The sequence below is a fragment of the Centropristis striata genome, chromosome 4, assembly GCF_030273125.1.
Source record: "Centropristis striata isolate RG_2023a ecotype Rhode Island chromosome 4, C.striata_1.0, whole genome shotgun sequence".
Classification (NCBI taxonomy): Eukaryota; Metazoa; Chordata; class Actinopteri; order Perciformes; family Serranidae; genus Centropristis; species Centropristis striata.
The window spans coordinates 13,381,806-13,403,846 of record NC_081520.1 but is presented as its reverse complement, the minus strand read 5'-3'; the positions used below and the strand labels follow the sequence as shown (position 1 = coordinate 13,403,846).

At 40.0% G+C, this 22,041-nt stretch overlaps 2 protein-coding genes across 2 annotated transcripts; one reads left to right on the top strand and one right to left on the bottom strand.

Moving 5' to 3' along the window:
* Nucleotides 1–10,639: 10,639 nt before the first annotated feature.
* Nucleotides 10,640–14,825, top strand: hdac12 (histone deacetylase 12). The gene is made up of 8 exons (XM_059331798.1): nucleotides 10,640–10,859; nucleotides 10,941–11,084; nucleotides 12,831–12,990; nucleotides 13,066–13,262; nucleotides 13,346–13,496; nucleotides 13,702–13,818; nucleotides 13,900–14,042; nucleotides 14,166–14,825. Exons 1-8 carry the CDS (start codon nucleotides 10,758–10,760, stop codon nucleotides 14,187–14,189), a joined length of 1,038 nt encoding a protein of 345 aa, XP_059187781.1. The 5' UTR covers nucleotides 10,640–10,757; the 3' UTR covers nucleotides 14,190–14,825.
* Nucleotides 14,826–15,065: 240 nt separating this feature from the next.
* trmt9b (tRNA methyltransferase 9B) lies at nucleotides 15,066–22,041 on the bottom strand. The gene is made up of 4 exons (XM_059331797.1): nucleotides 21,782–22,041; nucleotides 17,911–18,110; nucleotides 17,571–17,744; nucleotides 15,066–17,194 (listed from the first exon to the last, which is right to left on the bottom strand). Exons 2-4 carry the CDS (start codon nucleotides 18,065–18,067, stop codon nucleotides 16,245–16,247), a joined length of 1,281 nt encoding a protein of 426 aa, XP_059187780.1. The 5' UTR covers nucleotides 18,068–18,110; nucleotides 21,782–22,041; the 3' UTR covers nucleotides 15,066–16,244.

Genomic DNA, 22,041 nt, shown 5'->3' with positions numbered 1-22,041 from the left:
CGGCACAAACTGTGCAGGAGCAAAATGAACCGCAGCCCTGACCTATTGCTTCAAAACACCGGGCTGAGGAATGCTTTCAAGTCAACCAGGAAAGCTGTGAAGCACCATGATTTACTGCGACATATTACACATAGATTAAAATAATATCTTTATGAGAGGATATAATGCTGAACTGGAGCCAACAGCATGTTTCTTCACGTTTTAATTTAACACTATATATAGAAAATCTGCCAGTTAAGAGCCTGTATCAGACAACGAACCAATTACTGGTGTCACGTTATGAATCATGAACTGACAGGATGCTTAATGGTGTGTTCAGGCAAAGCCCTCATCATTGATGAGTTATTCACATCCAGTTTTTAAATAAGTGATCAGGGAATATCCAAAGAGTCAAAGACATACTTTAGTTAAATATCTTCATTCTCAAATCCTGAATGAATCCTTTGACAACCTTGTAATATTTAAATACTTTCTATTTAGAGTCAATTATGGTCTTTCAAACAGAAAACTACAAGCAATTCCCACTTGACATGAATGACAAATGTTCTTAGAAATTTGAACTAAGCATTCCTCAGTAAACAATATTCCACTTGTGACTCAGAATGAGTTTAAAATGCACAAAGGAAGGGGAAAATATTCCACATATATATATGGGGATTGCATGTGAAAGTGAGTGAAAGTGAGAGATGAACATTGAGAGTGAATGTGAAAGGGGCATGTCTGAGAATTTGCTTGTTCATTGGTTAATAACTTGTTGTTTATGCAGCTCCTGGGCTCCCTGATAGGACAAAAGTGCTGAAGGAAGAATTTCTTTATTCACAGTCTGTAAAGACTTTTCTCAGACTTTGTACCATGAGGGAGGGGGGTTATTTATTAATTTGTTTATTCACTCGTTCATTCGGTCTCCTCATCAGGAGAGCGTTGGTGAAGCCACGGCCACAAATCAACTCTTGGACTCAGTTTGACCTCTGGCCAGGGGGGGCAAAATGAGCGCTGACTAACTTCCCTCATTGATAAAATACTTTACAATTTGCCTGTGGCTGTCATTCTCTCTCAGCAATGTTTCAAAGGTTCCCCCTGTTTTCCTTTAAAGCTGGGACATGCTTTCTGCATTCTGTGTCAGTGGACAGCTGCAGACTACGCAGTTCCATTCATACTACAATCAAGGGTCCGTGTCCAGTCATGCGACTTTCCTAGTCGAGGCTGCACAACCCATCACAATTGGTAATGAAACATTATTTTCCAGCAGTCATCAAGAAGAAGGAAAGAAAATGTCGACTTCACGATCGCAAGAAGAAGACGAAACTGCTTAAAGAGAACAGGACCATTGGCAGGGAATTGGTGAGATGAGAAGCAACAACAAGTAGGGGAGAATCACAAATACTTTCATATTCAGGCCTCAAAGTTCAGTGAACTGGTGCATCACATCTCCCTTCATGTCGAGCACAAAAAAACTATACAGGGTTTCTGTGAGTGTAGCTGGCAGGCTGGCTGTGACTTTGCACCTCTTAGCTTCAGGATCTTTGCAGTGAAATACAGCGGAAAGTGAGAGATTGGGCTAAAGCACCATATCACTGGTTGCTCCTGAGATGTGCCAAGCTCTATAGCGGGGGTGTCCAACTGATCCATGAAAGGGTCATGTGGCTGCAGGTTTGTTTTCCAACTAAGCAGGAGCATATCTGACTCACCTCATTCAATCACCTGAACTTCCTTCCCAACAAATCAACTGAGTGAAGGAAGTTCAGGTGATTGATTGAGGTGAGTCAGATATGTTCATGCTTTGTTGAAAAAAAAAACAACCTGCGGCCACATGGCCCTTTCATGGATCGGTTGGACACCCCCGAGTTTTCTGTATAATTTGGAACTTCCCACTGTGTTTTGGCACCATCGATGGAAAGCATGTGCAAATCAAATTACCTGCAAAGTAGGGTAATTAAATGCTTTTTATATAGCCCAATATATTGTGCTCTAAAAGCCTACTGTATGTACTTTGCCAAATGGAGATCCATATCAACAAGGCATTGTTCTTCTTTACTGACATCTGTATATTAACAATATGCAGAAATTAGAGTATATTGCCAACTAAAATTCAGATTAAAATAACACAAATGTAGAAATATTCTGTTGCCATGCTCAACACAGCAGCTATGTAAGAGCAATAAATCCACTGTTTGACCGGTGAGATAAGGTATATTGTGCAAACTTTTGTTTATTTACTGATCTTTTGTTCACAGTGAGTGACATTCCTGATGTCCTTGTTGGTTATCTGTGTTTACATTTCCCCTATTGTCTGAATAGTTACACGGAAAGGTTACAGGAGGCAAACTAGAGGTTTGGCTTTTGCCAATTAATATATAAAACTCATCCCTGAAAACCAAACTACTTTACATTAGTTTATTTACTTATTGAAGGAAAATTGAAAACAAAAGACAAGACATCCATTAAAATAGTTTTCTTGCCTAGGTTGTGTATGTGTGCACAACTTGACGATGGAGCAACTGGCAGACAATGTGCTGTGGTCTTGTTTACTCTGTCTGAGAAAGGTAAGAATAGTGTGCAGGTGCAAGTGAAAGAGAGAAATAGTGGAAAAGAGACAACACAGGAACAGACAGAAAATGTGTCTGTCCTCTGTGTCTTCTTACAGTAAAACATTGAGAAACACCGGCATTTGTCTGCACCTAATGAATAGCAGCATTTTCTCTGCCCGGTCTACGTGAGCTGCGCAGGTGAACAATCCAAGGCCAGTGGGAGTGAAAACATTTCAGCTCAAACACAGCTGGATGTTCTCACGTGCTAACCTATGAGGCCCTGTCTGTCCATGGTTGTGGTGGAAATAAGAAGAAAAACAGCCTTGTTTGTATCAGCGCAAGAAAAATACTGACTTCTCTTCCACAGGGGACGGAGGGCAGAATCAGCAACTGGGGAGGATATAAAAGAGATCAAGGTCTTTGTGTTTAGAGCTGTTACTCTGATGTCAATTTAACACTCTTCTTTAAACTTGTGTATTTTGTCAGGTTCGTTATCACACTACTCACTAAGGTACAGTTCAGCCCAAGATCAAAACCACATATATATTTCATTTCACCTGTAGTGCTAGGGTTGGAGATAGATACATAGATACATAGAAGATTTCTGCAACAGCAATAAGGGTGTTTCCACTACAGCCCAATACCCGGAATGAGGCAGGTCTCACTCGCCGAAACGCCCCTAATTTGAATATGAGTCGTCCTGAGCAGTCTTTTGACGGGACTTTTTTCAGCCCTGTAGAAGAGCAGGGCCATTTGTCTCCCATGAAAAAAGCCTGGTTGCTGATTGGATGGAATGCTAAGCAGGATGTGACATAGTACTCGACGCCACAACAACACACACCATTTGTAAAAGCCGGCGAAGCAGTGTTGCCAACTTAGCATCCAGTCTGCAAATTGCTAATCGGCTAACAGTTAGCTCTGTAGCAGTACAGTGTGTATGTGCTGTTGCTGCAGGAGGTGTTCACTAAGCGATCTGCACAGTTAGTGATGCCGGTTAATTAGCCATGCTGCTTTGTTTTTGATCAGCTGCTGACATTGTGCACAGTTAGCGACATTGGCCACAGTTTCGTCTCCCGTGTTTAATCCGTCGTGTATGTGATCACGGTTGAAACTGTCACTAAGCAATTACGCGACGATCGAAAACCATACGTCACCTCCGGAGTCTCGTAAATCCCTCTGGGGGTCCTTTTTTAATGGAGACACGCAGAGTGAGCGGACATTTGAGAGGGAGTGGCCTGAGACTTTCCCGGTGGCCACTTCCCCCTAAAGGAAACACGGCTAATATCTCTTTCCTTTCATAACCTGGCTGCTACCTAAAATGGAGCAAGCCCCACGTTCAAAAAAAGAACACTGTAGACATTCCCTCTTGAATGCCCCTGTGGTAAATAAAACATGATAAAGTGGAGAGAAAGTGCCCTCTAGGGTGCCTTTCCAGTGGATAAAACGTGATAAAATCCTCTATTGTGGCCATAAAATTGAGATTTGATGCAGGACCATATAGGCTTGTCTACATGCTAGAAAACTTTGTGTGCACTGGTGCCCCATCACATGCAGCTGGTGCCCTTTATCATTTTTCATTCCCTGCCCCTCAGATAGCCTGAGTGTGTCACTGCCACAGACCGTGTTGAGAGCAGTTCCACACTAAAAGAAATATAATACAATTGAATTGACATGGCTCTCAAATACATATATTTTAACATTATAATCACATTATCCTAAAAAGTTCTAAAGGTGACATGTTAGGGGCTTTGAGCTTCTGTTTTCTTCATTCTAGTGGTTAAAATAAAATCTGGTCTGTGCAGCATCAATGCTAAATGCATCTTTTATAACTACAGTCACATGTAGAACGGTGCTGAACTAAATGGAAACAAGACAAAGCTCCCTCTGCAGATCACCGCTATGACAACTATGTCAAGACGGTACTGGGGGGATGTGGACAGGCTGCCAAAGCAAACTGCCAGACATGGCAGGCATACCGGGGCCTGGGCGCAGATCCTCATTGGGAGGAGAAGCTCAGTACCAACCCCTCCAGAAAGAAGCAAATGTGTGTGTAAGAGGATATTACTGTTTGTTTTTGGCTGATTTACAGAGTGATAAGAATTATTATTTCCCAGTCTGTTCAACAGTCACTTTAGCTGGGAGAGAGTAACTGACAGAGTTCACGACCCGCTCACTAAAGAATTGCAACACCTGAGGGTAAAAAAAAAAACTTTTGAAAAAATGAATTATTAATCTCAAACCAGGATAGAAATATACACTGTAATAAAACATTTGAATCTGTCAAACATTTGCTTCTATATGGGAATCTCTTCTAGTCTGTTTTGCATTTTAGACTTTATAAAATATGACAGTTTGACACAAGTAACACTCTGACTCAAGCTTGTGCAAGATATTTCAGCCCAGAGTACATACAGCCATCTGATACACTGTAAAAAATATTCATCCCAACACTCAGTGCTGCAAATCAACTACAGTAGTTATATTAACACTAAAATCAATATGAACTTCTCACTAACCTCTCTTTTTTTATGTTTATCTTATACTAAGTAATATAAAGTTACATTGATTTTGGGTTTATTGAATAAAATTTCAGTTTGAGATTATATAGGGACATTGTTTTTGGAGTTTGGCCCATATAAAATAATAAAATATAGGATATCTCAGCCAACAATTTTAAACATTCAGATCTGTTGCTTAAGAGGACCACACTATTGACATTATGAAAGTTTAATGTTAATCTTTGGATTAGTTGTTTTATTACCAAAATAAAATTAAAATAAAGTTATTGTCACAAACAAAATGAGGAATGTAAGAGGAACCTGGGGGTGTGTTGAGCATAAAGTTACGGATAATGTTTGCTGCATCAGTCATCCATCTCAATAAAAAAAAAAAAAAAAAAAGATAATTAAAAAAAAACTTGTTTTTGACTCAAAGCAATCACTTTCCATCCAACCCTTGAATAGTTTTACAGTGTGTGAGGAGAAACACATTCTGCGCTGTCATTTCACTTGTTGTCTCTTCTCTCCCTCTTCCCCTTATCAGCCGTATCAACACGGCTGTCAAGACGGGGCAGACGTTCTGAAGTGCCTGTGGTCTTCACATGGCATAGTGAGATTAAAGTGAGGGGAAGAGAATGGAGCCAGCTGTGTTGCTGAAACATGTGGCTGTATGGTGGCAGGTTTGCCTGCCAGCAAAGCAACATGTTATTGCTGCACAGAACAAGCGGGAGTCTGTTTAAGACTGACAGGGTTTAACTACATCTACAGTTAGGAAATTACATTACATTTAATCTACTTCTGCAACCCTGATTCACATCATGCTGCATTTAGCAAGATGTGAATCAGGTATGTGTTATGTGTGGAAGAATGAAAATCTGTTTCAGTGGTTTTTATGTTGTTGCATGCAACACTGTTACGTAACATGAAGCCCGGCTGTGGAAAACAGACGAATACAATACGAAACGTAAACATCATTAGAAAACATTCCAGCAATACCACAGTCTGACTCAATATCTCTGCTGCTTTCAGACTCCCCTTTGGATTCCCAGCATACCACGGGGCAGATGTTGTGCATTATCACTTCTCTCTGCATTCTCACTGTGTCTTTATCCAAAGAGCTGATCAAACCATCACAGAGCTGTTGTTGGTGCAAAGATAAAGGCCTTTTACCTCTATCCAGGTTGTGTCTGGGGTTGGTATAAATTCAATATTTTGTTTTGGTCACAAACAAACTTCTACTACCACCATTTTTTTTTAAATAAATGCCCAATAACTAATGAGGAAATGTTGAACTAGTATAGGGTACTGAGATGATCTCATAATTTGACTGGACACATAAAGTTATTAAGTTATTAAGGATTAAGAAATGTTCCCCATGTAATCCTGTTTTTCAGAATGGAGCAACTGCTAACTAATTTTAAAGAATCAGTTATAAATAAGCAACTTTTCAGGGCAAATGAGAATAATTGGGATAGCTACAGAGAATCTAATGTGACAATATTATTTTCAATACTGTAGATAGGCAAATGTACACAGTATTCATTTTGATTCCACATTAAAAGTGTTTCCCCTAGGTTTGTGGAAGACTTCCCTGACATATTTGCATAAGTTGGACCATTAATATTGCCACACCTGTGTCAAAAAAAGTTGGAAAAGCTGTAGAGCAGATAATAAATAAATAACACCTAAAAAGCTTAGACAAAGTTAGTTTTGATGCTCACTGATTTTACATTAACTTAGGTGGAGCTCAAAGTGCTGTATCTAATCCTTCGGGTATGGAAAACCCTGCATGAGAGTTATATATTTGCGGGTCAAGTCTAATTTGGATCACAGATAAGTACAGCTTTACTTCATGTTTGTGTTATATCTGATGTCTGATCCATATTTTATCTGTACTGAAGAATGTTTGCATGCAAAATAGTGCACACATCCTAATGAAACACTGCGGTATCATCATTTAAATAGTGACTTAAATCACACATTCTGTTGAATTAATTATCCCAACTGCTTTTATAGCACGGCATGAGACCTAATAATTGCAGACTTATTACTGTATTAAAAATACAAATGCTGTTTTCTGGGGTTTTCCAATTAATTTGATTTGCCCATCAAAAGTAAAGAGTGCAAGAAATTCTTCAGAACCTAAGATGAAAAGGTAATAAATTCACAACTTGACAGACACCAAATGCATCCACTACCTGCAACACTACATTTGTTAAATTGTGCGAACATGTCTGATATAAAAATGCTTTGGGGCTTGACAGTTATTTAGAATAGCACATATTCTTGGCCTTGCTCCTAATCATGAATTCTTGGAATTTCATTGGCTCACACATTATTGCTTTCTGAGAACACATGCGAGCAGCGCCCGCTGTTAACCACACAACAGACACATAACAAGATGCCAAAACTTAGTTAACAGCTGTAAGGACATTCCCAAACAATGAGTGGTGCAAGAGGAGATGTCAGTTGCAATGATAAAGCAGAGAGGAGTAAACATGGACTGAAATAGTGGTAAATTATACCACTGCACAATGATTTCACAGCCTGTCTCTGCAGCGTGTATGTGATTATCGGTGGACAGGGAGGATGAGAGGTGAATCAGCTCAGCCTTTCATGTGACCGGGGGATTGCCTTGGAGGGATGAGGCAGAAGGCCGTCACCATCACACTCGGAGAGCAGCTACAAATTAATTCACTCCAACAACAACCCCTGTCCTCGCCTGCTGCAACACGCTCTGCCAGCACTCGCAATCAACCAGTGAATTCCTTCCGCTCTGAGTTGTGAGGTGGAGGGTGGGGGGTTTGCGGGCTCGATGTTGTGATTGTGATGTTGTGTAATTGACAGGTATGTTTGAATCCAGTGTCTGATGCACACATCACACCACCCATTCCCTTACCGGGGTCAGACAACAAACTGCTGCTTCCAGGAACGTGAAAATACATGCCAAGATTACGGGGCTATTCAGAGATGACAGGGTTATTCATTTGGTTAAAGATACATTGCGTGCAGCAAATTATTGATCCCTTTGTGTGAAGAGTTACAGTTTGTATGGTCCAACAAGTTCTTAAGTCTACATGTTGCTTTCTTGGTTGAACAAGCTTAAAAGTCTACCTTCGAACCAAGAAAACAACTTGGTGATGCCTGAAATAAATCGATTGTAATGCAATGCTGGGAGTAAGACAAACCACATTGAGTGTGTATTCAGCTGTCTTAAGTCAACCTGAAATTATTTAGCCTGATGAGAGAAGAGAAAATTAGATCAAAGCTGAGCGGTTGTCAGCTTCTTCTTTTGTCTTTGCTTGGAATGAACCGCAGAGCTGTAAGGCCTTGAAAGCAGTTGCCCTGAAGCAGACTGCTGCTCACTTACAGCTGCCTGTCAGCTGTGCTTTCTCTTTCACTGCTGCAAAATAGTAAAGAACCAGGCCCGTGTGGTTTCAGCGTTTAACTCTTAACAATACTCTACAAAACATATTTGATGGACATTTTAAAATTAATTATTTTTAGATTTTTGGATTTGTTGTTGTTGCTGTTCCAGGCAGCCGTTGATTTTCATCGATTTCTGATTTGAAAATCTATGTTCCAGTTCTTGAAACTTGCTTGTGTTGTTGCACTAAACAGCAATTTTGTTTTACAATTTTGCATGGTAGACTGGTAAGAAGGGTATACAATCGAGCTAAGACAATTTGTCAATGAACGCATTCCTTGATTGACAATGTCAATGAAAATGAATGGAAAACAATGGAGGCCTGGAACAGCAGTAAATGTACACTTCTAGAAAAAAAAGGGTTAGGGTTTAGCACGGCTTGCAAAATGATGACCAGATCTATGAACGAAAAGTGATTTGAGGTTAATGAGCTAAACATGCAAAACCAGCAGTATGGTCCTTTAAAAAGACTAGATGAAATGAAGATAAACGCATTAACTGAAGCAGAAGCACAGTCTATACATTAGTGAATGAATATAACCTTGATATCTACTGTGCAAAGAAAGCCGTATTTCAGTCTGAATGTATCAGTCTTTCAATCTCTCCCTATTTGAAATGCCTGTTAACAATGCTGAAGTCAGTAATTGATTTTACCTCTCTAATCTCCTCTCTCTATTATGAGGGGATTTCTCCTTTGCACCTGAGGCCAGCGCTCTCATCTTTTTTCTTATCTGCCAGTGAATTCACTAGTCCCTCCCAGTGGGGGCTGCACTAATCCTCATCCACCAGACTCTGCATACACACACACACACACACACACACACACACACACACACACACACACACGAACGCTCTCTCATGGGAGAACCCACAGTCGACAGTATACCAGACAGTGCCTTGAGCTGCCTGCTAGCGATGTAAAAACAGAGACAGATGGAGAGGCAAAACCAGACAAAAAGTAGCCAATCAAAGGTCTTTACAGTGATAAGGAAACTGTGGTATTTTCAAGCTAAATCTCCCCCACATTTTACATCTATAAAACAAGCACTAATGTTTGAAAATGCAAATATGAACAATTTCCTGAACATTGTAAAAAAGTATGTGAAATGTGTGCATCACAACACTTACCCTTCTGCAGAGTCCTCTGTGACTTAAACGTGACAGTGAAGACAGAGTGTGACACCATGAATGATCCTCTGCCACCCTGATTAACCACCCTGGCCACAGCTCGCTCAGGCTGAACAGGAGGGGAGTTTGCTGTGAAGGCTGCAGAGGACAGAGGAGGAGTGGATAAAGATGGTCAGGGACACTGGTCACAAACACTGGAGAGGAAATCTGGCCTGTCAGAGAAAAATACTCATAGTTTTATGTAAATACACTACAAAGAAAAGGCAATTTGTCATGGGTTGAAAACTAAAAAACTCAAAAGACTCAAAAGGTCTTTGGTTGTTTAAAGTATCAAGAGGAGTGAAGAATGAAAATCATAAATTCACCTCATTTGCATGGAGTCTCCGCTCATCCTGACTGTGGTCTCAGAAAGAAAATAGTATTATGCTGAAAAATTGACATTGGATCGGACAGGATCAGACGCTGTTTTTTCCAGGCTTAAGAAATTCAAATTTAAGAACAAAAAACACAGAGAGGTGTAAGGCGAAATGCCTTGGTGGGTTGTGAATAAAAACTGAAGATTAAACTAAAACTGACCTGCCTAAGACACTAACATTTATATAAGATGATGCAGTTCTAATGCAGAGCCTTTCTGCTAGAGATCAGTTCAAGTTCAGATGATGGCTTTCAGAAAATTATATTGGTTGTACAAAATATTGCAGTATTGTGTGAACACACTGTTTGCCTATATCATTAAGATAATAAAAGCATTCACTATAATAGGCTACATTTTATTGAGATAATGTTGGTCAAAATGTTCTTTAAGGATCACAAACTGTCGCAAGTTTGACTAAAAACCTGCCAGCCATCCCTTAATATTATACCAGGAGAAATCACAGGGAGATAAAAGCATAACATATCTGATTGTGACAGATAAAAGCTTTCTCACCATCACGCTGTGCATCTGCAGTATTCACTGCAAATCAGTAGATGGTGCAAATCAACCATGAAGCCACCACACTGCGTTGTTTTTACTCCACAACAGCAGATGGCAGTATCGCAGAGGACAAACACAGCGGACTTCCGTCAACAAACAGGACCCCTTTAACATGCATCTTATGGTCCCGTTTTGTAACACCAAACTAGATTACACTCAGCATTTCCCTTCCCCATGTTAGTGAGCCGCCAGTCAAAGAAATGACCTGCATTAAACGAATCTTTTCCAGGAGAGCTGACGTAAAAGTGGGACTGCTTGCCGGTGCAGCTCTCAGCTCCTGCAGATGTTTCCATGCTGAACTGGTAAGAACCTCATATAGTAGCCTATTCATAAAGAATATTATAAACGCAATTCATTGCATTTAAACTGACCTTACCGTGCAGGTAAGACATGATTCCAGCGCACTTCCGATAGTTCATCACAGCAGGTATGTGTGCGACCTCCCACCCAACCACAGGTTCCCCATGGGCAAGTTCCCCCGCGTCTTACACGCACTGATCAACGATCAAGTCATTACAGAGAAACAGGTGAGCGACTCGTTGATATTTTCCAGTGGTGGAAGGAGTATTAGGATCCCTTACTTAAGTAAAAGTATGAATAAAACACTGTGAATTTACTCCACTACAAGTAAAAGTCCTGCATTCAAAACTTACTGAAGTAAAAGTACAAAAGTATCAGCACCAAAATGTACTTAAAGTATCAAAAGTAAAAGTACTCGTTATGCAGAATGAACCCACTCAGATTGTTTTATATGTTCTAAATATATTATAAGATTATTTATATTGATGCATTTATATAAGTAGCATTTTAATGTTGTCCAGATATGACTAATGTTAACTACTTAACACACTGTTATGTTTTATAAATGTGTAATCATATTAAATATATGGTATTTTTTTCATGTTGAATCTGTAAAGTAACTAAAGCTGTCAGCTAAATGTAGTGGAGTAAAAAGTACAATATTTGCCTCTAAATGTAGTGGAGTAGAAGTATAAAGTTACATAAAATGGAAATACTCAAGTAAAGTACAAGTACCTCAAAATTGTACTTAAGTACAGTACTTGAGTAAATGTACTTAGTTACTTCCCACCACTGATATTTTCAATAAATAAATACAACAGTGAACTGTTTTTATTCACTGTTTAAATGTTACCAATAGATCTACTAGTCAACTTATGGAAAACAAATGTAGACAATACATTAAAAATGAGTCTTCCACTGGTTTTATATCAATTCAGTTCAATTCAAAATGGCTTAACCCTTTATCAGGCACTCATTGAAATAATTGGAAATTCAAAATGTCAACCCTAGAGTGTCATTGCAGGACACTGCAAGACTTTTTTTAAACTTTTGTGACATTTTTAAAAATATTAAATTTTAATGTTGAAAATCAAGATCAATGAAGTGACCATATAGTCCCTCGCCTGTCTAGGGTAAAACATTTTAAAAAGGTGCATATATAAAAAATGTAGGAAAGACACACAAAATATAGTTTGTCCCAAGACTAGGGCAGTGAACAATAATAGTCATTTAAATCTTATACAGTCTATCCTATGCATGTGTTTAACAGTGTTGCTGTTGATTATATGTAGCAACAAAAAAAATTCACTGTCAAGTGATATTGAGTTTGGGACTGTTAGTAGGACAAAACATTTAAGGATGTTATACTTTTACTATTTCACAGTGATTTATCAACAAGAAAATATACTGAGAGATAGGGCTGGGCGATATATCGAGATAAAAGATGTATTTATTTTTGAATGTGATATGGAATTAGACCATATCACATATATTGATATAGTTCCATTTTTTTCTTTCTTTATATATAAATGCTGCCCTCACTAGGGTTTGTCATATTTAGTTCATTTGTAATGTTCGTCATTCTTTTCGCATATAAATATATTTATTTCAGAAAAATATTTTTTTAAAGCCTTTTTTAATTTCAAAGGCTATTTTTATTTAAGATATTTTTTTATTTAAATGTGCACTTTATGGAGCTTTGATTTAAAAAAAAAAAAAAAAAAAGGTACTCCTCTTGTTATACAGTATTTATGTTCACTTAAATACTTGTGACATGTCATATTTGACTTTGACTGAACATTTGCTCTCACAAAAAAATATCGGGATATATATCGTATATCGATATTCAGCCTAAATATATCAGGATATGACTTTTGGTCCATATCGCCCAGATTAGTTGATAGTATTGTAACTACTGGGTGCACTTTTCTCACAATTTCCTGTGTTAATGTGACTTTCCTTCTTCGCAGTAGGTGTGGGTCCCTGAAATAGCCTCTAAAGATTTACTCAGCTGTGTGCACACTGAGGAATACTTAAACAACTTTATAAATGGGAAAATAAATGAGCAAGAACAAAGGAGGACGGGTTTCCCCTGGAGTGAAGGCATAGTGGCACGCTGTCGATATGAAACAGGTGAGGAGAACATTTGAAGTCTCCTGATGATCAAACAGTCTGGAAAGATTATGACAGCTTCTCTGTTGTTGACAGGTGGGACACTTCTAGCTGCTGAAGTAGCTCTGCAGAGGGGTTTGGCCTGCAGCACAGCAGGAGGAACCCATCATGCGTTTCCAAGCTTTGGATCAGGGTTTTGTCTCCTCAATGACTTAGCAGTTGCCGCCAAATACCTGATGGGCATCTCCTCGCCCAAAAGGAAGATTCTGATTGTGGATCTAGATGTGCATCAGGTAGAGTTAAATTATCTTTATATATATTTGTCTCTGTTCCTAGTTGATAATATCTAAAACCTTTGATCTTTTGCATCCAACAGGGTGACGGCACAGCTTTCATTTTTAAAGAGGAGCCTTGCGTGTTTACGTTCTCAGTGCATTGTGGGAAAAACTTCCCCCTCCGTAAACAAACAAGTGACCTAGATGTTAGTGTGGAGGATGCGCTGGAAGACCGAGAGTACCTCTCCACAGGCACGTCCACACAGGCCATGATAATACATGTATAACAATAATGTGTTCAGAAATGTATAATTTGAGTACAAAAGCCACTAAAATGTAAGTTTTAAGTGTATTTGATATTCAAGAGAGACTTGAAATGGACAAGCTAAATGACTGAATAACTGATTGCATTTAGTAGTTGTCATTTCCATGAACTAACATAGCTGATTTTCAACAGTGGAGGCCCACCTCCCCTGGCTGCTGGACACTTTTCGTCCAGACCTGGTTCTGTATGACGCAGGTGTTGACCCTCATTGGGAAGATGAACTCGGGCGGCTGCGTCTGACTGACCAAGGTGAGTGATCACTCTGACCCCTGAGTATCCCCAACTGCAAATCATTGCAGACTATTTTGATTGACCGTGACTATCTCCCAGGGCTGTATCAGAGAGATCTGTACGTGATGAAGACTGTGGTTAGCAGAGGTGTTCCTGTCGCTACTGTTGTCGGAGGAGGATACTCGAGAGACATCGACAAACTGGCCATCAGACACTCCATCGTCCACAGAGCAGCGACTCAGGTACACAACACACACTTCACCAGATGTTACTTCAATAGAGAATCACTTTAACAGTGTGCAAAATGTCATAAACAGCGTTACTGAACATAAGTGGATATTGTATTCACGTTCTTCATATTTCAGGTTTGGAGGGAGTTTGGAATGTAAAAACTTCACGCCCTGTATCAAGAAGATCTTCAGAGCCAAACTGGTACTTGAGGCAACACCAGTATTGATATTTGGGAATAAAAAATACATGTTTTATATATTTATATGCTGTACAGGCAGTAGCATTAAATTTTTCTCAAGAAGTATGAAAAAGCTATTGTAGAGAATGGATTCCTGCTCAGGTTATCTGAGCTCTACTCAGGGAATTTAATAATCTGTAAAGTCACTGATCATGTATGTGAATCTATAATACCATGTGGTATATTGAAGTCTGGTTTAAAAAATATGTTTTAAAGGGTTTGCTCATCAAAAATCCTTCTGACAATAGTAATAATCTTGTAAGTGTATACCATGACACCCTCTGACACTAGTAGATCAACAGAACGACACTCACCAACTACTTTCATAATCGATTGAGTGTTAGAGTACTTTTCTTGCAAAAATTGTACAACATGCTGTTTTCAGCCTCCCAAACATTCCACTGATAGCTGTGGGTTTTCTACTGTCAAAACAAGACATTCAAAGACACCGCTTTAGAGTTTGAGTGGATTGGAGGGCCAATTCTCCCCACTTTCTGACATCGAAGAGATCTGTTAATCAAGAAAACAATCAGCAGATCAGTCAACAGAAAAATAATTGTAAGCTGCATCCCTATCCATACCAGACATCTTTTTTTGCCACAAAATCACAAAAAAGGATGTTTAATTTCCTGTTTACCGCATCAAGACACTGTATCAGTACTTCTATAGTAGCAGCTGTCTGTGTAACTATTAAATATTCTGGTTTTGAATTTTACATTCTGTGGTTGACACTCATTAAAGATCTACCAAATGATTCAAGGTGCAAAGGTCCTATGCAAATGACATACAAGACCAATCATGAACAAAAATATTTAATAAGGAAAAACAAATTCAGACTCCAGAGTATTTACATCAGGTCACATAAGACAATAAGGTACCAGTGTCACTTGAGAACAAACAGTTGGTCCACACATACTGTACTTCTAAGGATACGCACCAGCCTTGGCACAAAGGGTACATTAGTATGTTTCAGATTCCACCTATTTTTATGTCATTCACTGACATCAAGCAGCGACATACTTGTGGTACAGTGCAATGTTTATTCACAGTATATGAGGCAGTTGATTGGCTGAAACAAATCAGTGGTACAGTTCAGCTTGTTACTTCAACACAAGACAGTAAACAACTATTACAAACATCAAGCACGCACACACACACACACACACACAGGCAACATGTTCTTTAAAATGCAACAAGTAAATGCACAAACGTGTTGGAAGATATTCTGCACAACTTTGAGCTCTTCTTATGATAGATTACACATGAGCAGTTTACAAAGAGCGCCACCAATAAGTCCATACCAGATACGTGCTAAAAATATAGCTCATGTTCAGAGTTAAGGACATGTAATTGTAGAAACAGGCAGACACCAACAATCAAGTATGAAGTTTCCACTATATTTAATGCATTAAAACATCGGGTGGAAGAGTGTAATGTGGTTTCACAAATTCCTCTTTGGCTAATATTAAAAGTCCGAAGAGAGAGAAACAGTGCATTTCTTAACATCTCTCCTGCAGAAATGCTCTTTTAAAAGAGTTTAAATTATTAGCTGCACTGAGTAAAAACTAATTGTTGATACTAAAAGACACAAAGGATATCTAGATACTGCTTGTTGGTTTCATGTATTGACAGAATAAATACTTTAAAAACGTGGTACAGTATACAGTGAAAGCCATTGTTGAACACATCCTCTCCTGCAAAACCATTTCAGTGTTACCGTTTAAAAATCACATTTGATGCCATTTGTCTATATGCTGTTTGTCTAGGACTACCAGAAACTTAAGACAAAAAAAATTACATTTTGCAAACTGTTAAAGCATTGTAGCAGAGTAGTTAAGTGTTTAGTGTACCTTCAACAATGGCTTCATCTGTACATTTATTCACTTTACAGTCACAGGAGTGTAATAATCATCGAATGTGCGATTCAGTGCTAAAACTTGAGGCAGAATTGATGCAAAATAAAATCAAGTTAAAATCATATTTTCCACAATTGAACTCTCTCTGCCACCACACACCAGTTGGCATGATCGAAGTAGGTGTGTTGGACATGAAGCTCCTCGACATGATTTTCTATCAGCTCTGCCAGTTCTCCCTCCCTGAAGACGTGATAGTACCTCAGGCAGGAGCCCTCCACCTGCCCCTCGCTCCCCTGAGGACTCCTTGTGCTTTCCTGCTGCTCTTTTCGCTGCAGCCCTCCTTCACTTTCATCTTCGGACTGCTTCAGGTGCTCCTTCTGGAAAGGGACCAAATCTGGCAGGGCCAGAGAGCCACACTCCTGGGCTAAAGATACTGAAACACTTGGGTTTTCTGTGCTGCTGTTGTTGTTGTTGTTGCCTCCAGGATCATTTTGTCCCTTGTGCAGGTCTGTGACTGAGTCAAACACGTCTTCCTCTGATCCGATCACAGACGGCGGGGAAAAGAAGCTCGAAACCTGTTTGATGAGGCCTCTTCTTCTCCCACGCTGGCTGGCCTTGTTCTTGTCGTTCTCGCCTGTGGGTGACGATAAAGTGCTCAGGTCTCTGGAGGACGACCGGGAGATGGCTAAGCTTCCAAAGTCGAACACAGAATCCAGAGACCTGGAGAAGAACCACAGTCTCTGTGTGCTCTGCTGTGGCGTGTTGCAGGGCGCGTCTTCCTCGTCTGCCACAGAGGATGTGCTTCTAACCTTCCTGTGCTTGTCGGCGTTGTCTATGGCTTCGCTCACACTCTGAGCCGTGGCCCTCCTTCGGGGTTTGGCGTTCTCCCTGGTGGAGGGCGAATGAGGGTTCGGGTTCCAGGGAACAAAGATGTCCTGTTTCTCAAATTTACGACGTTTCTGCTCCATGGCCCAAACGTAGATCATGATGCGTCCACCCACTCTCAGGGTGCGAGCCATCTCCTTTATTGCTCGAATACGACGTTCTTTGGTGGACAAATGATGGATGACTGTGACAAAAACATTAATTTCTCAGAATTAAGCTGGACAATGACAAGGCATTTATTTAATTATGTGAAGTCACACCCACAAAACACATTATGTACACTGTTCATGGCCCACAACACAAATTAATAGTGTGGGTGTATGCTGTTGTCTTTGCTCCTTAATGGCACTCTTTTGTTGGAGAACACACCTGAATTATTTCACACGGCTAGGCAACCCAATCTCGAGCTTTACTGATGTTTATCATTATTATGAGCTCAATTAATATGAAGCAAATGGCAGCTACAGCAGTTGGGCTTCATGCAAAAAAAGGGTATGATTTGTTACTGAGTGGGAGGAAGCAACAAAATGGAAATCTCTTTAACTGTGTTTGTACATTACCTGCAATAGAGAGCACAGCGTCAAAGCAGCCGTCTCTGTAAGGCAAATGCAGCCCGTCGCACATCTGGACCTCGTGTCCTTGGCTCCAGGCAAAGTCCACCAGGGGGCGACAAACATCGCACCCCAGCTTGAACACCTCCTTATTGATGTGGAGATACTTGCCATTGCCACAACCTGCCAAGGACAAGACAGTGAGCTACAACACCAGTGACTGTCAGTTTACATTTAAAATACTCTTTATCTCTCCTTAAGGTGGAGCCAGTTTTAAAAATGACTAAGTGATTCCAAAAATAGCACATTTAATTAATGATCAAGTGTCGCTGCTGGAGGTGACACCCACCAATGTCAGCCACGATGCTCCCCGGTTGCAGGTCTAGCAGGAACTGTCGCACCTTGGGCCAGGCTTTATAGCGGCTGTCGTTGAAATATGGAGCAATCTTGTCATAGACGCTGTGCACATGGTCTCTCTCGAGCTGACTGGCAGCCTCTTCCATCATGTTCGTCCAGGCTGCCTCATGCAGCGGCCTCACAGTAGCATGCCTGCAGGGACAAATACATCATCCTGCTTATTTCCAAATCATAGAGCCATCAAATATTCATTTTACATCATTAGGAAAGTAGAAAATAGCAAAATAACCCCCCCGCCCGCACAGTGGTGGTCCTCTATTCAAGCTTGTTAAGGTCCAATAAGGTCAGCTGGAAACCCTAATCAGCACACACACTCAAACATCTGTCAGGCGGCAGTGGTAATTTAACACCGAACCCTCGCTTTGTACCTGAAGTACCCGCTGTGGTCAGGATAAGCCACGAGCCACACATCCACCCAGCACTCCTCCAGAAGGACACACTGATGTTAAGTACTATGAATAAATGCATTAGGTTTGATTTGTCATCAGTTGTCTGTAAGTTCAGGAAAAAAACAAATTAACTAATAAGGTAACAGCGATGAAGGAGGCAGTCCACTTCGCAGAGCACTCAGCTGGTCCATTTCCACAGCAGCCGTGTTGAATGGTTTTTACTTTAACGCAGAAGCAAAAGGTCAACGCATTCATCATCTTTGTGGCAAGATGCAAAACAAACATCAATAATGTCTGAGTGAAATTGCCTTTTAAAAGATTTTCATTAGCCAAGTTTTACACTCACTCTACAAGGGTTTTATATACAATGATATCTCATTCAGTGTCACAAGCAATGAGAAATTTCAGCATCAGCATCATATTCTAGGAATCAGTTTCACCTCCGCTGACCCTCATTGATTCTGAGGAGCACTTTTAATTTCCCTGGAAACTCAAGACTAATATATATTTATGTGGATGGATTTTCAGTCTGATTACATTATTTTCCATCATCTGACAGCGCTGCATGGCTAAATAGCACTTTACTGTGTGACAGCTTTAGTTGAGGTTGTTACTGTTGGTCAAATGAAACAGATGTTTCTTTCCCTTTGTTGTGCAATTGTGGCTAACATCAGAATTATTTCACATTTTTTTAAACGAAGGATTAATGAGAAATTACATTCTGATTATTTGTAAGAAAAAGGTGATCTAGTCGAGCTAAAACCATTGAAGTGAGGGAAATTTGGTTTAAAAAACATCTTTAACATGTTAAGAAAAAAATAAAATAACAGCATATCAAATTAAAGAGGATTTGTCTTTCAGAGATGCATCATAGGATTTGAGAAGTGATTTGGGGATAATATAATTGTGTTGTTTGTGTTACGTCTGGTTTTCACAGCTCCCACTGCAGACATCTCAGTTTATTAAGATGCGGCCCACAGCTCCTGCAGTGCTGCTGCGGATCCCTCAAGAACTACATGTACAAAGAGTTCTTCTACTTTATTATCAAAAGGATAACATTGTTGTTTTGTGCAGAAGATATCTCAGTATGCAGAGTTCCCAGTTGACCTGTGTGGTTATCTTTCATAGTGTACCGTCATGTGGTTTCATTAATTTCATGCAAAGCAAACCCACTCAACATAATTTGCATAACTCCATGAAAGGGATTCTGAAAGCTGATGTGTACAAACAGCACATCATTGCAAAGCTGAATTATTTTATCAAACATCTGAATGGGCCTTTCTCCAAAATCATCATCACATGCTTTCTTGTAGCATGACATCAGTCGGTTGAGACAGGGTCAGAATAAATATTTAGCAAAAATGATGGTTGCCAGCAAACTTTTAATTTATCACACTGACATTTGACTCGTCCAACCTTAGTAAGAAAAGACTTAAATCTCAAATTTGAAAAGACTAAGTTTATTTATCAAAAAGGTTGCCTTCTCTCACATTTAATTAAGGCCAGTAGAAAAACTAATACTAAGTGACAAATCATCACTAAATCAGTGCCGGATCAGAGAACAATTTGGGCATGTTTACTGCTTTAAATCAACCCAGCTTGAGCAATGTGACAGGGATTTTCTGCTCTATGGGAGATACAGATAATTTGTTCTTTCGAATTCCATGTGATTGATGAAAGTTGTCAGTGCCAACTCATTCCAGCATGCATTATAAATCTCTGCCATCAGTTGCCATATGTTGCAAAATCAATAAGTGTTTAAAATATAACACAACTCTGGCAAACATACCAGCATATACTTTGGAAAAGTTCACCATTTATGTGCATCTACTATGTGAAAACCTGCTTATAATAGTTTAGATTATACAAGGTAAACTGTCCTTCCGGTCGACATTGACTTCTACCTCTGTCTGCCTGTACAGAAATTCTCAATAACAAATCTAAAGCAGATGCAACCTAATGAACCATGTAATGCCACAGTGCACTTTGCTGATGAGGTGGGCCAGAGGGAAAGCTATCACACACTTCCCCTCCACCTCTCTTAAAACACATTAGACTGATATGTCCTTGAATGCAATATTGTCTGGGGCCTGTTGTTTGCACAATGAATATTACTGGAAACATTAACAGCAGGATATCAGTAACGAAGGCTGGCCTCTGCTACATGAAATGCAAATATTTCTCTCTATAAACTGCTTGTTAGAGCCGTACCCTCACTGTGCATTACCAGGCTTGTCTGTGTGCTCCTCCGATGGTAAATATAGTGTGTGTGCAGCATCCTTTCTCCCTCCACTCAGACCTATTTCTGGACCACCATCATCTGCATCATCCCAGCCAAGTGGAAGGAAAACATCCCTTATGTAACATTGTAATCTGGCCTCCTTCAGTATCGTTGGTGCTCAATTTTTGCCTGAGTTTCCCCGTCTGCTCGCTAAACTGTGACAGTCCTCGGCTGACATTATGTAACTGGCAGCTGGGGAGGCTGAGAGCACTGCCTCTGACTGACAATGGGACCTAAAATTAAATCAGAGGACAGAGGCAACGTCTGGCACACAGGTTTGTCCAAGCTATAGGACATTCACTGGCTGGGGATGAAAAACAGCATTGTTTAGAAGCATGCTTTTTTCTTTTTAATTTAGCTCCCTGGTTAATCAGAATAAGTTCCTTGATTATATATTTTGGTTTCAACATAAACCACACGAGCAGTAGCTTGCCTTTAAAGTTGCACAATTCTGCATAATATCTAACTTCAGTCAAATGTTCCTGGATTTCTGAGCCCTCGGGTCAGACCACAGCAGTGCTTTGATGAGATTAGTGGTGTTATTGGGTTGCACAGTCATTCTGCCAGCTGCCACTAACCGCTGTATGATTGCAGGGAACCACAGAGAACAGGTTTACCCATCAAGTGTGCCAGCAGTTAATGACTCAACATGTGGTGAGAGGTAGTCTGCTAAACTTAGACTCCCCTGACTGCTGCAAGTATCTATTGTTCTCACCATGCAATGTATAGCACATGTGCTGTAATATTTTTAATGAGCAGAAAATAAAGAGTTTCATGGGCTATGGATATAAAGCACAATCATTGGAAAGACAAAATGCAATTAAATCAGAATATTTTTCTGGTCATTGTGTGCGCTTTGAATTCCACAATAAAGACACATTTACTGAAATCTAATATATATTAGGGCCCAAGACTTGCCCTGCATATGGACTTGTGCTACTACTATATGTCCCATCAAAGTTTCTTAAATGGATTCATTCAAATGTAGATTAAACATGTATCAGAGCTTGGATTTAAGACATTTAAACAACCAAAATGTGATTCCCATCGTACAATAATTACAACAATCATGTCAACATACGCGCATCCTCTCCTGCATCTTTTTAATCCGCCGAAAATGCAAACCCTCTTACCGTACAACGTGTAAACCGCCGTGCAGAGATCCGCCTGTAGCCTCAGGTCCAGAAGGAAAACTTCCCTCTCCGGTCTATGACATCCATCTATCTGCAGGATCAGAGGGACGCGCTCCCCACGGCGGCACCGAGCACATTATTACCGACATGGTGAGGAGCGACGGGAACGTGAGCGGACTGAAGTACCTGGCTGCCGTGTGTGGACGCCAGCAGCGTACTATCCACCGGACGGGATCAAATCCATAGCATGTAGAGATCCA

What these genes read in the sequence shown, in the direction of transcription:
- hdac12 (XM_059331798.1), top strand. Translation starts at nt 10,758, where the DNA reads ATGACCTGCATTAAACGAATCTTTTCCAGGAGAGCTGACGTAAAAGTG. An exon ending in AAGTCATTACAGAGAAACAG is followed by an intron (nt 11,085 to 12,830) that starts GTGAGCGACTCG and finishes TCTTCGCAGTAG; the next exon opens with GTGTGGGTCCCTGAAATAGC. An exon ending in ACGCTGTCGATATGAAACAG is followed by an intron (nt 12,991 to 13,065) that starts GTGAGGAGAACA and finishes TGTTGTTGACAG; the next exon opens with GTGGGACACTTCTAGCTGCT.
- trmt9b (XM_059331797.1), bottom strand. Translation starts at nt 18,067, where the DNA reads ATGATGGAAGAGGCTGCCAGTCAGCTCGAGAGAGACCATGTGCACAGC. An exon ending in GAGCATCGTGGCTGACATTG is followed by an intron (nt 17,745 to 17,910) that starts GTGGGTGTCACC and finishes TGTCCTTGGCAG; the next exon opens with GTTGTGGCAATGGCAAGTAT. An exon ending in CGCTGTGCTCTCTATTGCAG is followed by an intron (nt 17,195 to 17,570) that starts GTAATGTACAAA and finishes TTTTTGTCACAG; the next exon opens with TCATCCATCATTTGTCCACC.